The sequence below is a fragment of the Meles meles genome, chromosome 2 (assembly GCF_922984935.1).
Source record: "Meles meles chromosome 2, mMelMel3.1 paternal haplotype, whole genome shotgun sequence".
Taxonomy (NCBI): domain Eukaryota; kingdom Metazoa; phylum Chordata; class Mammalia; order Carnivora; family Mustelidae; genus Meles; species Meles meles.
The window spans coordinates 194,528,243-194,542,500 of NC_060067.1; the positions used below are offsets into that span (position 1 = coordinate 194,528,243).

At 40.3% G+C, this 14,258-nt stretch overlaps 1 protein-coding gene across 2 annotated transcripts in view; it reads left to right on the forward strand.

The window, feature by feature from the left end:
* PDLIM3 (PDZ and LIM domain 3) overlaps window positions 1-10,242 on the forward strand; it is a 30,969-nt gene extending 20,727 nt beyond the window's left edge. The window contains exons 5-8 of one of the 2 annotated variants that reach the window (XM_045998253.1): window positions 4,490-4,753; window positions 6,375-6,505; window positions 8,157-8,268; window positions 9,517-10,242. In XM_045998253.1, the coding sequence (XP_045854209.1) occupies window positions 4,490-4,753; window positions 6,375-6,505; window positions 8,157-8,268; window positions 9,517-9,706 (697 nt within the window). In that variant the 3' untranslated portion in view covers window positions 9,707-10,242. The remainder of the gene's footprint in view (window positions 1-4,489; window positions 4,754-6,374; window positions 6,506-8,156; window positions 8,269-9,516) is intronic. The other variant, XM_045998252.1, reaches the window with a different exon arrangement.
* Window positions 10,243-14,258: the final 4,016 nt, after the last annotated feature.

The window sequence follows — 14,258 nt, forward strand, 5'->3', positions numbered from 1 at the left end:
CCTGCTTCCCACTCCACCAACCCCACTGGGTAATCCCACTCATTCTAGCTCTTACATAACAATAACTCTGAATCCTTGCGGATACTTGCAAAGGAAGAGAAGCCACTTGAAAAGGAACTTTTCCACATGGGGGAAAGTAAGTAGAAGGAAAGAGCTGGGAGAGAGGGAGATGTGTTGGTTACCCTAGTGGATAACCGTGCACGCGCTGCAATAAGAATGAGCAAGCGCTTCGTGGCTGTCAATCAGAGAAAAAGATCATGGTCAGATGATCCTTTTCAAATAAATTTCTTCTCTAGAAATTGTACTCCAACCCAAGGGGGAGAGATTAATGCCCTGTGTTGGCACATTGGGAAAGAGTGACTTTGGGAAACCTCAAATCTATTCCTCTGACCTCAGCTCCATTAGTCAGCCCTGAAGAAGGAAGTTGGTGGTTAGGATTATTGACTAATGATCTATATCCAGGGTCCCAAACTGGAGGCCCATCCAATTTATAGACAGTGTTTTACATAATTTTCCTCTTATTAAAAAAAAAAAAAGAACTTAAGTAAATGCGTTAAGATGGAACACCTACTCTCCATCCTGTCAAAATGCCCACCATTCCTGATACTGGGCCCATTTTCATACATGCTAGTCCCTGGGGGTATCCAAGTTTATGATACCTGCTTTGGATGGTCAGTCATCAATTGATATATGATCTCCTTACGCAGACTTTCCCATTAGCTGGAGTCAGCGCCAGAGGATTATCTCAAAATAAGCTGGGCAATTTTGTGATATCAGACTCAGACAAGAGAAATAGAGTGGAAGAGGAGGAGATGAGGTTAAAAAGTCAGTGACTACCAAGTACATCTCCCCCCACTGGAACGGAGCAACTTCTATCTTTCCAGCACCTAAAAACAAGGCTGGGACAGACTAAATGCTCCATCAATATTCATTAGATGAAGGAACAAAACCCTAGGAGTACCTGATAATAGTTTCTGATGGCAAGAAGAAATAAGAGTTAACACCCCTCTCTCATTCATGCAACTCTGCACTAGCTTTTTTACTTCTCTTTTTCGTTCCTTGGTTTCCGTTCTATTTTCCTCTGAATTTTCTCCCTATTTCTCCACATTCAACACCTTCCCAGCCCCACCCCTGATATCATAACACTAGATTAAGAGTAAAAATGCTATGTTACCACTGAATAAATATATATACAACTTTCTAAAGGAGCATCGTAGAATTAATACACTTGCATTTTTCTGAGGTTGGTTTAACTCTAAGCTCACTAATCAGTGACTTCAGAAGGCATTAGAGTGACACAGACCTTGCCTCTAAAGACCAGTAAGACATTTAATTTCAGAAAAATTCAGGGAAAGTCAGAGAGATTTAGGTAGTTAATGGCCTTCTTTTATATTTTCATTTTCATTTTAAAAAGGGTAATCATGACAAGCCCCTCAGACTTTTGTCATTGTAAGGTGCCTCTTAATATAGCTGAACTTGGGAAAGGAGAGAAGAGGAAAGGAGATGAAAAGGTTTGCTTTAAAAACAGGCACCAGCATTTAATCTTAAAGAAATGTAAAAATGCCTCTACTACCTTTCCTTTCTTCCTGTGTCCTCTCACTACTTACTCTAGCTTCTGAATTTCTTGTTCTTACCAGATGACTCTAGGTCAAGGTGGCATTTTAGATGGCTACACAAGCTACAACTACACCAATGAATAACCTTTTAATCCAAAGAAAGTGGGAGATGTTAAATTGTTCATACATGAATCTCCCTAGGACCTTACTGCTAGTTATGGTTCTTTTCATTATTTCATAATTGAATCATATTAAAAATTCAGTATCTTCATGGGCAAATATGTAAATTTAAAATTTTTATTTTATAGATCCAAATGATAGAATCTTGTAAGTGGTTTTTGGACAGGTCACTTCAAGAAGTCTCACCCCAGAAAGTCTGTATACAGGCCAGGGAAGTTTGTTCTCAGTCTGATGATCTATGGAGGCAAGAAGTGATTGAGTGCATCAAGCTGACAAGTGGTCCTGTCAAGTCACTAAGTCAAAGTCAAAAAATCTCATTAGTTCCTATCTTTTCAGGTCACAGGAATAGGTCATGGTGACCCATGGTACTACCAAAGTGATTGGAGTCCATGAAAACTATTTAAATCATCAGTTCAAGAGATCTTATGAAACAGTCCCAGAAATTTATAAGAGATCATTCTTGTTTGCTTAGGGTTTACTTCCTATCTCCTCAATAACTACAGGTCCTTAAATAGAATGATAAAGAAACAAAGCAATAGAAGACACCATCCTTGCTGAAATAAAACTGTGTATACAAACATGTTATATGCAAGATTACTTATTAATTACAACTACAAAATAAGGTCCATCTGTAAGTTCTGACTGCTCACAGTTTAGCTATCTACCCCATGGCACACGTAGGGTCAGAGTAGCTATAAATGCTTGCTGACAAGAGTCCCTATTTTAAACCCAACTCTCCCAAGATTCAACCCAGTGTTTCAAATCCCAAAATTACAGTTTAATATGCTTCATTGCACTTAGGTCAAATCAATACAACCCCGAGTAAACTGCACTGTAACTGAAAATTGGCTTTTATTTTTTTTTACCAACTGAGGTCGATTTCAGGAGCTAGTACAGTGCTGAGCCTACAAAAATGGTAAATAAGCCACTGGCTGGGCATTTTGTATGTGATCAACCAACTTAGAGATTGGGTTTTGTTTTTTTTTTTAAACGTCTCTTCTTGGTTTTTTTTTTTTTTTAAGATTTTATTTATTTACTTGACAGAAAGAGATCACAAGTAGGCAGAGAGGCAGGAAGAGAGAGAGAGGGAAGCAGGCCCCCCGCTGAGCAGAGAGCCCGATGTGGGACTCGATCCCAGGACCCTGAGATCATGACCTGAGCCTAAAGCAGCAGCTTAACCCACTGAGCCACCCAGGCGCCCCTAGAGATTGGGTTTTAAGTAGGTTCTTAACAGGCAGGAAGTGAAGGAGCACGTCCCTATACAGTTGCCCCATTTAGGCCATGCAGTTGGTTGAACTGGTAACACAAGACAAAAAAGTTTAAAATTCCATTTTGTGGCATGGGTTGTCCAGACTAGACAGGCTACCATACTGAGGAAGACAACAAAATCGATGTCTAATGCTGTCTATATGGTTTTGCTGTCTATATGGGGCCAAGGTTAGCATTAGCAGCCCCAAAGAGTAAATGCAAGGGCCATACTTGAGCCCTAGGAGAAACGGACTTTGAGATAAACACATCATACAAATTGTTCTCTGTCTGGAGTTTATAGCAATACTAACCTGCAAGCATGATGAAAGTTTACAAATACTAACATTTCTTTTGGCTTAGTCTTAAATGACTGTGCTTAAAAACAAAATCTCAGTATATTCCATTTTCTTGTAAAATGCATTTCTCACGCTGCCCTTAACATGCACGTAGAAAAATGACTTTAGTCTTTGGCGTGTCAGTTGTGACTAGCCTCCTATCCAGATTCATAGAGAATATGAAATCTACCTAGTTGATCTTGAAATTGCATGACTGGCCTTTCTTGTATTTTAGTAATAAGTATAATAAGTCCCCTCAATTGATCTTTAAAATGAAATGAGAAGTATGCATGGAAATATATGTGTGCCTCCAAAATTGTTACAGGAAATCACTATGTATGACAGAAACAGAGCTTAGCCCTAGGTAGTATCCAAAGAGTCTAAGACCACCGTATCTATCTGCCTCTAATCAATTAATTTCAAGGTGACAAGCATTTATTGGCTGTTTCTAGAGCCTGTATTAAATCACTGAACAGTTTATTAACATGTATTCTTCACAAAATTAAAGAATGAAAGTAGAAAAAGTTAAAATCCCAACTATAAGGCATTTACAAAATAGCTTTAAAACATAATCTTTATCACAGAACCTTCAAGTAACTGGTTATTCTACAGTGAAAGCATAACTGCATTTCTGAAACACACTTCTTATTTTGAAATGTTTAGCCTAAATATTTGATTGGATCTTCATGCTGCGTCGTCCCTTACTATTCGTGAAGGATCACTCAGTAATATTTTGATTTTAAATAGCGCAGCTCATAAATGTAAAAGGACATCCCGCCAGTGTCGTTTCCCCGTATCATCTGTTTGTGACGTGGGCAAGTTTTAAAACTGTTTGGCCTATTTTTTAAAAGTAAAGATAGTTGCATCCTTTCTACCTTGCGTACAACTCTGTGGGTAACCCTCAACATATTGCCTAGTAGAACGGAGCCAAAAAATGCAATATCACCTGTAATGCTTAATTTTCTTGCACTTTTTTCGATCGTGAATCTTGAAATGCCTTCCCTTTGTAAAATACATTCTAGCCATTTGATTTTCCATTTGAATTTGATTTAATTCACTTCTTCCTTTGTGTCTTCAATTCCTTTTAACCTCTCTGTACTTGTTCTCTGTGTTGTGTCTGGATTTCTCTGATTCCTGTGTCACCTCTGTGTCACGTGGTCATTAACACAGTGGATGCAGCACTCCGTCCGGTATTGACGGTGGCAGCGGACGTAGCACCCCTTCTTCTGTCAGTACTCTTAGTACTATTTGCCCAGGTGACTTGAAAGTTGCTGCTAAGATGGCCCCTAACATTCCTTTGGAAATGGAACTTCCGGGTGTGAAGATTGTACATGCTCAGTTTAATACACCTATGCAGTTGTACTCAGATGACAATATTATGGAAACACTTCAGGGTCAGGTTTCAACCGCTCTAGGGGAAGCACCCTCCATGAGGTAATGCGAGTCTTTTTGAACCATGGGCATATTAACTAAACACATGGGCAATGTCAGCTTTACTGGTGTCTTTTAATAGTGTCGTAATTGAAAGAAGGCTGGGTGGAAGGCTTTAAAGAAAAAAATACTAGGGGTGTACTGCAAATATCTAGACTTGAAGATAAAAGTGATTTCAAGAATTAACTAAATAGAGCTTTATGTGACACAGCACAAAAAAAAATGAAATCGGGGAAGGAACAAATGTCTATGTCTTTTAGAAGCTATAATGTTCTTTACAAATGTCTGGTACAATATTTCTCAAAAGTGACTTATAACCTAGTATACTCATGCTTCTTCTTTGGGGGGTCAAAAATTGGTAAAGAATGGAAGGTTCAGAGGAATTTTAAGGGATGACAACTCTTGTCTCTTTTAACAGTAGCTTGTGGAGAGGTAATCATTTTTCCATTTAGAATTTTTACCATGAATAAGGTTTTATAAGCTCCAAGCTATTAATGTAAATACTTATTTTCCATTGGTCCTTATTTTGACTAATTACATCTTTATTATGAATATGTGCTCAAAGTACTTTTGCCATCAAGTTTTTCCAAATAAAAGGACTTATTATAAGATAAAATCTTACTACTACTTTCAATATTATATAACCACTTTTTATAAATTAAAGTTTCATAATGCTTTAGAGTACTATGTAAGTATATCCCCAAATATCTCTTGGGATGAATACAATGGTATAATAACCGTGTAATGCATCTCAAAGCCTTTTTGCAAAGAATTTCAGATATATAAGATGATGATTTTAAAATGTGATATAGGAAGTAAAAAAATGTGGAGATAGCAACTACCTTTTCTAGATACTATAATTAAATGACATAAAATAATAAAGCATTTAGTGTCTGACATGTAGTATTACTGTGGCCGTTCCTTATTGTTCATCATGAATTATATTTGTAGAATAGTAAAATAAAGCTGCCATCACTGTTATCATAAGTGAATTATAATATGGCTATTAAAAAGCATAATGTAATCAATATAACTGACATATATATGAAAGTTTCTCCATTATAGACTTTCACATACAAGCTAAGTTTCTTCAGCTTATAGGCAAAACGATACCTTTGTTGTTGTCGGGAGTTCACAAATTAACCTTAACGACAAAATTAAACCATACCTTTCAGTTGAATATCAGAAATGAATCTGAATTTTGTTGACAATTTTATGACTGAGAATAATCAAACTGGGCTCACTCCTGCACTTCTTCCCATGTGAATGTTGTCTGTTTTCTGAGAAAAGCTCATTGTGCTCACATTATAATGATACATCCATCAGACATGGGTATTATTGTTTTTTAAATCGCTGTTCCCAAACAATCACATTGTACTTGCCCTCTGACGCATTCTGCCAGGTGAAGGAGTGCCGATGTGACTCCCAGGTTGATGCACGACATCATGAAGCTGACCCATGTGAACGCATACCCTGTTGTTATCTGTATAGAGATTAACGGAATCTTTGCTCAGGAGTTACTGCAAATGCAGTGATTATCGCTTATTCATGTCTTGTGCTTTCTTGCACATGCCATGCCTCACGCGGCTCCTGACACTGCTTCACGTGCCATCCTGTGTTTCAGTGAACCCACAGCCTCAGTGCCTCCCCAGTCGGATGTGTACCGGATGCTCCACGACAATCGGAATGAGCCTACCCAGCCTCGCCAGTCGGGCTCCTTCAGAGTGCTCCAGGAATTAGTGAATGATGGCCCTGGTGAGCAGCCATGCATGTCTGCCGGAACAGTACGGATGGGGGGAGGACAGCAAACATACTGCATTGATTTTTGTTCAGTGATCCCATGAATCTTCCCTCAGAAAGATCTGGATGGTGCTTGGTTTAGAAAAGGAGCTCCCAGAATGTGTCCAAGTAGCCACCAACCCAGTGATAAAAGGACACCAGAGATCCATTCCATCCATAGTAGTCAAGGGGCTAGTTTGGCTCAAAAATTGTAAGTTGGAATTTTAAATGGATATCGCTAAATTTCTCAGCCTCCCTCCACTCCAGGGTGTCAGCATCATCAAAATTTTAAAATAACACTGAGATGAACCCTTACTATGTTCTAAACCCTGTGCTAAGTATTTTGTGCGCTTGATCACTTAGTCCTCCCAATAACCTGTGAGATGGGAACTATTGTTTTTCCCTTTCAACAAATGAGAAACTGACACAGAGAGAGATTTGTACAAGGAGACACAGCCAGTAAGAAATAAGGCTGAATCTCTAGCCCACTCCTGCTGTCCTCAGGGGTCATAATCTTATCAGTGTTTTTCTATTCCACAAAGATACACATTGTCTTTTAAAAGTTGCACAAAAATGCAAAATGCCCTATTAAGTTGGCTATTTTAAAAAATTTTTTTTACAAGTTGGAGAGCATGTTGCAAAGCTGGAACTCTTGTTCATGGTTGAGGGAATGTAAAATGGTGCAGCCACTGTGAAAACCAGGATAGTGGTTCCTCAAAAAGTTAAACACAGAAATTACCATATTATCCAACAATTGGACTCCTGGGTGTAAACCCAAAGAATTGAAAGCAGGGACTCAAACAGATACTCATACACCAATATTCATAGATCTTATCCACAATAGCCAGAAAGTGAAAACAACACATCTGCCTATCACCTGATCAATGGATAAACAAAATGTGGTCTATCCATCCAACAGAACATTCAGTATTCAGCCTCAAAAATGAATCAAATTCTGATGCACGCTGCAACAGGGATGAACCCTGAAAACATGCTGAGGGAAAGAGGCCAGACACAGAAAGATAAATACTGCGCGCATCCACTCCTGTGAGGTACCCGGGATAGGCAAGTCCTAAAGACACACAGTAAAATAGAGGTTACCAGGATCTGGGAGGAAGAGGGAGTGGGAAGTTACTGTTTGATAGGTACAGAGGGTTTTTTGGTTGTTTTTGGTTGGTTGGTTGGTTGGTTTTTTTTTTTTTTTTTTTGGAGGATGAAAGAGTTCTGGAAAGAACTGTTGGAGATGGGTGCACAACACTGTCTATGTCCTTGCTGCTACTGAATTACTGAATTACACGTTGAAAAGTGGTCAGGATGGTTCATTATATATTCTGTATATTTTACCGCAATAAGAAAAAGAAAAAAAAATGCCAAATGTTTTCCGCTCCTTTCGGCATTTTATAACCTCTCCCTCCAACAAGGACAACAACAAATTTTAACGACTTCTTTCTGGAAGGGCCCTCCTTCAGAACAAGTGATGCTTGAACCTGTCCTCCTCCTTTTGAAATGAGAGAGCTGGCGCAACTGGAGAATTCCTTGGGTTAAAGTGCGCACCTTAAAATAGAAGCGAAGTACAAACCGTAGCCAGCTGTTCCCTTGCCATAAATGGAAACACTTTGTTTTTCAGACGACCGTCCTGCTGGAACCCGGAGTGTGAGAGCTCCCATTACCAAAGCCCACGGCAGGGCTGGCAGCCCTCAGAAGATGCCGCTCTGTGACAAATGTGGGAGCGGCATTGTGTAAGTTTCATTTTTAACCCAGGCCTTCACTATAAATCTTGGTGCCTGCTCTTGGTTTCTAGTCAGTGACCTGAACTGTGTCCAACATTCAGTGCATTTTGACCAGAATCCCTTCAACGTACCCTAAATATGATGTGAGTCAGCAATCTGGACTTAGAATTTCAGATATATTCTCATTAAAAAAAAAATAAACTGTCCTCGAAGCCTATTTTTAAAAAATTGCTTCCGAGAAGCCTAGCTTCACTTCAAAAATGACCTCCCTTGGGTAATGTATAGTTTTTCAGTACTTCCTCTTTGGTATAAACTGAGGAAACCAAATATGAGGGTCATCACGTGGTTCATGAAAACACATTATCTTTACTAGTTTCTTAAGTTGCACAAATATTGAAGTCTAACTTTTAAAAATACAGTCCGCTTCCATTGCAAGGGCCCTGAGTTTGCACAGCGACACTTACTAGTTCAAATCTCCAGATCATTTCAGTCTCTCCCCTGCAGACGCCCCATGTGGTCACTTCTCCCCCCCCCCTTTATTCTGCGCCTCTGCTGTTAGCTCACACACAGCGATACCGTCTGTGCGGTGATCCAGGATTCATCCCAGGAGGGCAGTGGGAGAGAAACCTGGTTCGAACAAGGAGAGGAACGTGACACAGAAAGAAAGACGCAGGACCCGCAGCTCGAGAGCAAAGAGGATCTCATGAGACACACGAGTTTAGGATGGTACCAAAAGCCATTACTGCTCCTAAGTTGGAGTAAATGTTTTGACAGTAGACGTGAGTCTACAGAAATGGAAATTCCATCTCTGCCCTTTGCTCTGTTTCCTCCGTGCTCCATAGACTGGAGGATGCAGTGGCAAGATAGGAAGCAATCAGAGGGACTTCTGGTTGTGTAGGCAGGGATGGTCAAAATCCGAATCCTTGGCAGAGGTATTGGTCTTATCTAGATGATGTTTTCCTCTTTCAAAGAAAGAATCAGCATAGATCATGAAGGAAGATCCTATAGCATGTATAGAAGCGACTTGTTTGAAAAATCGGGAAAATGTTCACACGTTGAGAGAACCTCGCGGCGTGTTACTACGGTTGTCTCGGATCTCCCCGACCATGACCTCACTCGCACAGCTGTGCTGGCTTTCCAGCGGGAGGCTATTGCCCACACATGAAACAGACCACACCTGCCCTATCCGCCCTGTTATCTCCCTTTGTAGCATGTTTTCGGTTTCTGTTTTTCACTTCCCCTCCTTTTCCTCAACAGTGGTGCTGTCGTGAAGGCCCGGGATAAGTACCGGCATCCAGAGTGTTTCGTGTGCGCCGACTGTAACCTCAACCTCAAACAGAAGGGCTACTTCTTCGTGGAGGGGGAGCTGTACTGCGAAACTCATGCAAGGGCTCGCACGAGGCCCCCAGAGGGCTACGACACAGTTACTCTCTATCCCAAAGCTTAATGACATCTTACATAGACCGGAGCACACACACTCAAGCACGCTTACACAGGAAGACATCCGTGGCTTGGGGCAGAAGTATAGCAAACTGTTGGCTCCAAACCTAAACCAAGGCTTTTAGACGTTTATCTTATTGTTACTGAAGAAAAGGGAGTGGGAGACAAGTGCCGGCTGTAAATGGACATGGAAACGTACACTTAACTATGTTTGCAGCTCTATTCTCCCTCTTGGGCTAGCAATAATTTAGTCACATTTAACGCATTAAATTTTTTGTATGTCATACTCCACAATTTATATTTATATTATGACATCGAGAGATTTGGAGGAGTCTGATTATTTTTCCTTAACAAGCTGATTTTGCAACTGTAGTAAATACCAAATGACAATCTTGTACTCTAACACAACCTGCAATTGTCTGTTACCGGTTTTAACTATTATAATGCATGTCAGAAAGAATTCCCTAGATTTCTCTAGTTTCATATGCAACCAATTATACCACCAGATGCAACATACATAATAAATACATAATAATTTTAAAATACCTAATGAAGTGGTATTCAATGAATTCAAATAAAATCAACATTCCAACAAAAGGGTCCAATCATATTTTGTCATGTACACTAACAACTCAGGTACTTTAAGAACAATGTGACTTCTTTGGTTTTTATAACTCCCTTATTCTTTCTTAGGAGCCCATACATTTCTGCTGATATGGAGGGGTATTTAAATTTGCTAAAGCTAATTCAATCCCTTTCCCATAAAAACAATTTCTTGTGCTTTGAAATGGTCTCCTTCATTTTATAAATGTTTCTTTCAAACAAAATAGTCAGTGACTTCAAGGCTCAGACCTCCCTCAAGTCTGCTTCTTTATACCCAAAATTTCATCACTGTTGCCTCCTCCTTCCCAAGATGGCATCTCCAAGAGGAGACAGGCTCAGGGCCCTTCTGAGTAAGGGGATCCTATTGTGTCCACTGCTAAAATCCATGATTTCACTTGTCTGTTTTTCCCACACGGTTGGGAGCAGGCAATAAACCCATCTCCAGAAGTCTCAGCTCAGCTTTCCCTGGAGTAATAGGTCCTTTGCATCTCACCAAACTCCACCTGGCCCCTGGCTCTGTCTTGTCACCTTGCCTCTCACTATGGTAGCCACATAGCAACAGCCCTAACTTGCATGTCTTACCTACTTCCCATGCTCCTCACTGGGGATACATTGAAACTCTGAAAATGTCCCCTCCACATAAAACCATGGGAAACTGGCAGGATGTGGAGAGGGGTAGGTAGGGACTGTCTTGAACCCTTTGTCTCACCCCCGGTCAAAAATTCATCTCTACCATATTATCCAACCCTCTATATCTATACCCTACCCTCTGGGTTTGGAGCAGGTAATCTCCTATTGTCCGAAATGGAAGATGGGGCACACGTCATATTGCTCTGGAATCCCCCCAGACTTCACTGGTTATTTCTAACCCCGATCTCTCTAAGGTTTGGATCCAGTGAGAAGAACCACAACACCTACTTGGTCCCTTAGGCTTTGAGATTGCAACTGGAGCAACAGAGACATTAAAATAAATAAGAAACATGGAGATCAAAGAAATGAATGTATCCAAAATAGACTATATTTTTTGTTCAGATGTCATTTTAAAATATTTTGTTCTGGGAAAGATTTAAAAGCTTGGAAGCTAGGGAAATAAATGGTAACTGACTTAGAAAACTCAAGAAAGCAGAAATCCAAAGGAGCAGTGAAGAAAACTGAAAACCAACCCAATACACCCTCCGGAATCTTGAAAAAGTGTGGAAATTAATAGCACCAGTATTTCTAGACTAGGGGATGAAGGTGGAATGACTATCAGGAGGAGCAAGTAGAATCTGTTTGAGAAATATTCAATCCCCAGAGCTGTTCCCTCTCACACCTCATGGTCTTTTCCAGTGAAATTCTGCCAGATGTTATCTGTAGAAGATTAAACAACACCTCAGCTGGAGTCAGGAAGCACAGCTGAGGACCTGTGTACTGTACTAAAAAAAGGTTAAATTAAGAATGAAAAATTCATGATAAAAGTGTGCATTAGAGGGTACCTGCGTGGCTCAGTGGGTTAAAGCCTCTGTCTTCGGCTCAGGTCATGATCTCAGGGTCCTCGGATCGAGCCCCGCATTGGGTTCCCTGCTCAGCGGGAAGCCTGCTTCCTCCTCTCTCTCTCTCTCTCTGCCTACCTCTCTGCCCACTTGTAATCTGTCTGTCAAACAAATAAATAAAAATTTTTTAAAAGTGTGAATTAGACATTATATTGCATGTTAACGTACATCGTATAGTAGTATATGGTAGAATAATAATGAATGGCTTAAGTTCACATGTTTAATAATGAGTTTTTAAAAAAGGTAGTATGGGGTGCCTGGGTGGTTCAGTCAGTTAAGGTCTGCCTATGGCTCAGGTCATGATCTGGGGGTTCTGGGATGGAGCCCCACATTGGGCTCCCTGCTCAGCAGGGAGTCTACTTTTCCCTCTACCCCTTTTTCCCTCTGCCTCTCCACCCTGCTCATGCTCTCTCTCTCTCTCTCTTTCTCTCTCCCTCAAATACATAAAATAAAAAAGATAATATAAAATTTGTTTTTTTTAAATAATACAGTTCTAATCTTAAATTCAAGAGAGATATGGCTGAAATCTGTTAATTCAGACTAAGTGACGAAGGCCTGTGAAGCATGCCCTGAAGTTGCATGTTCATTATATTTAATAAAAATTGTTCTTTCTGCTGGCGAGGATGCGGAGAAAGGGGAACCCTCCTACACTGTTGGTGGGAATGCAAGCTGGTGCAACCACTCTGGAAAACAGCATGGAGGTTCCTCAAAGTGTTGAAAATAGAACTACCCTATGACCAGCAATTGCACTACTAGGTATTTACCCTAAAGATACAAACGTAGTGATCCGAAGGGGCACATGTACCCGAATGTTTATAGCAGCAATGTCTACAAGAGCCAAACTATGGAAAGAACCTAGATGTCCATCAACAGATGAATGGATAGAGAAGATGTGGTGTATATATATATATACACAATGGAATACTATGCAGCCATCAAAAGAAATGAAATCTTGCCATTTGCGACGACATGGATGGAACTAGAGAGTATCATGCTTAGTGAAATAAGTCAATCGGAGAAAGACAACTATCATATGATCTCCCTGATATGAGGAAGTGGAGAGGCAACATGGGGGCTTAGGGGGATAGGAGAAGAATAAACGAAACAAGATGGGATCGGGAGGGAGACAAACCATAAGTGACTCTTAATCTCACAAAACAAACTGAGGGTTGCTGGGGGAAGGGGGGGTAGGGAGAGGGGGGTGGGGTTATGGACATTGGGGAGGGTATGTGCTATGGTGGGTGCTGTGAAGTGTGCAAACCTTGTGATTCACAGACCTGTACCCCTGGGGATAAAAATACATTATATGTTTATAAAAAAATTAAAAAATAAATAAAAAATAAAAATAATTAATTAATTAAAAATAGTTCTTTCAACAATTAAACCTAGAAATTTCAACATGTAGAGAATTAATAACTAGGAATTAATGCAATAATATATACAGAAAACCCTAAAGACTCGACCAAAAAACTGCTAGAACTGACAAATGAATGCAGTGAAGTCAAAGGATACAAGATGAATACACACATATCTGTTGCATTTCTATATACCAATAATGAAGCAGCAGAAAGAGAAATTCAGGATCAATCCCATTTAAAATTGCACCAAAGTTAATAAGATACCCAGGAATAAACCTAACCAAAGAGGTGAAAGACCTGTTCTCTGAAACCTATAAAATGCTGATGAAACAAACTGAAGATGACACAAAGAAATGGAAAGATACTCCATGCTCATGGATGGGAAAACAAATATTGTTAAAATGTCTATACTACCGAAGGCAATCTATACATTGAAAGCAATAGCTATCAAATACCAATAGCATTTCTCACAGAGCTGAAGAAACAATCCTAAAACTTGTATGGAACCACAAAAGACCCCAAATAGCCAAAGCAATCTTGAAAAAGAAAAGCAGGGGTGCCTGGGTGGCTCAGTGGGTTAAAGCCTCTGCTTCGGCTCAGGTCATGATCCCAGGCTCCTGGGATCGAGCCCCACATTGAGCCCCACATTGGGCTCTCAGCTCAGCGGGGAGCCTGCTTCCTCCCTCTCTCTCTGCCTGCCTCTCTGCCTACTTATGATCTCTGTCTGTCAAATAAATAAAATCCTTAAAAAAAAAAAAAAAAAAGAGGGCGCCTGGGTGGCTCAGTGGGTTAAGCCGCTGCCTTCGGCTCAGGCCATGATCTCAGGGTCCTGGGATCGAGTCCCACATCAGGCTCTCTGCTCGGCAGGGAGCCTGCTTCCCTCTCTCTCTCTCTCTGCCTGCCTCTCTGCCTACTTGTGATCTCTCTCTCTCACCGTCAAATAAATAAATAAAATCTTTAAAAAAATAAAAAATAAAAAATAAAAAGAAAGAAAAGCAAAGCTGAAGGCATCACAACTCCAGACTTCAAGTTACATTACAAAGTTGTAATAATCAAAACAGTGTGG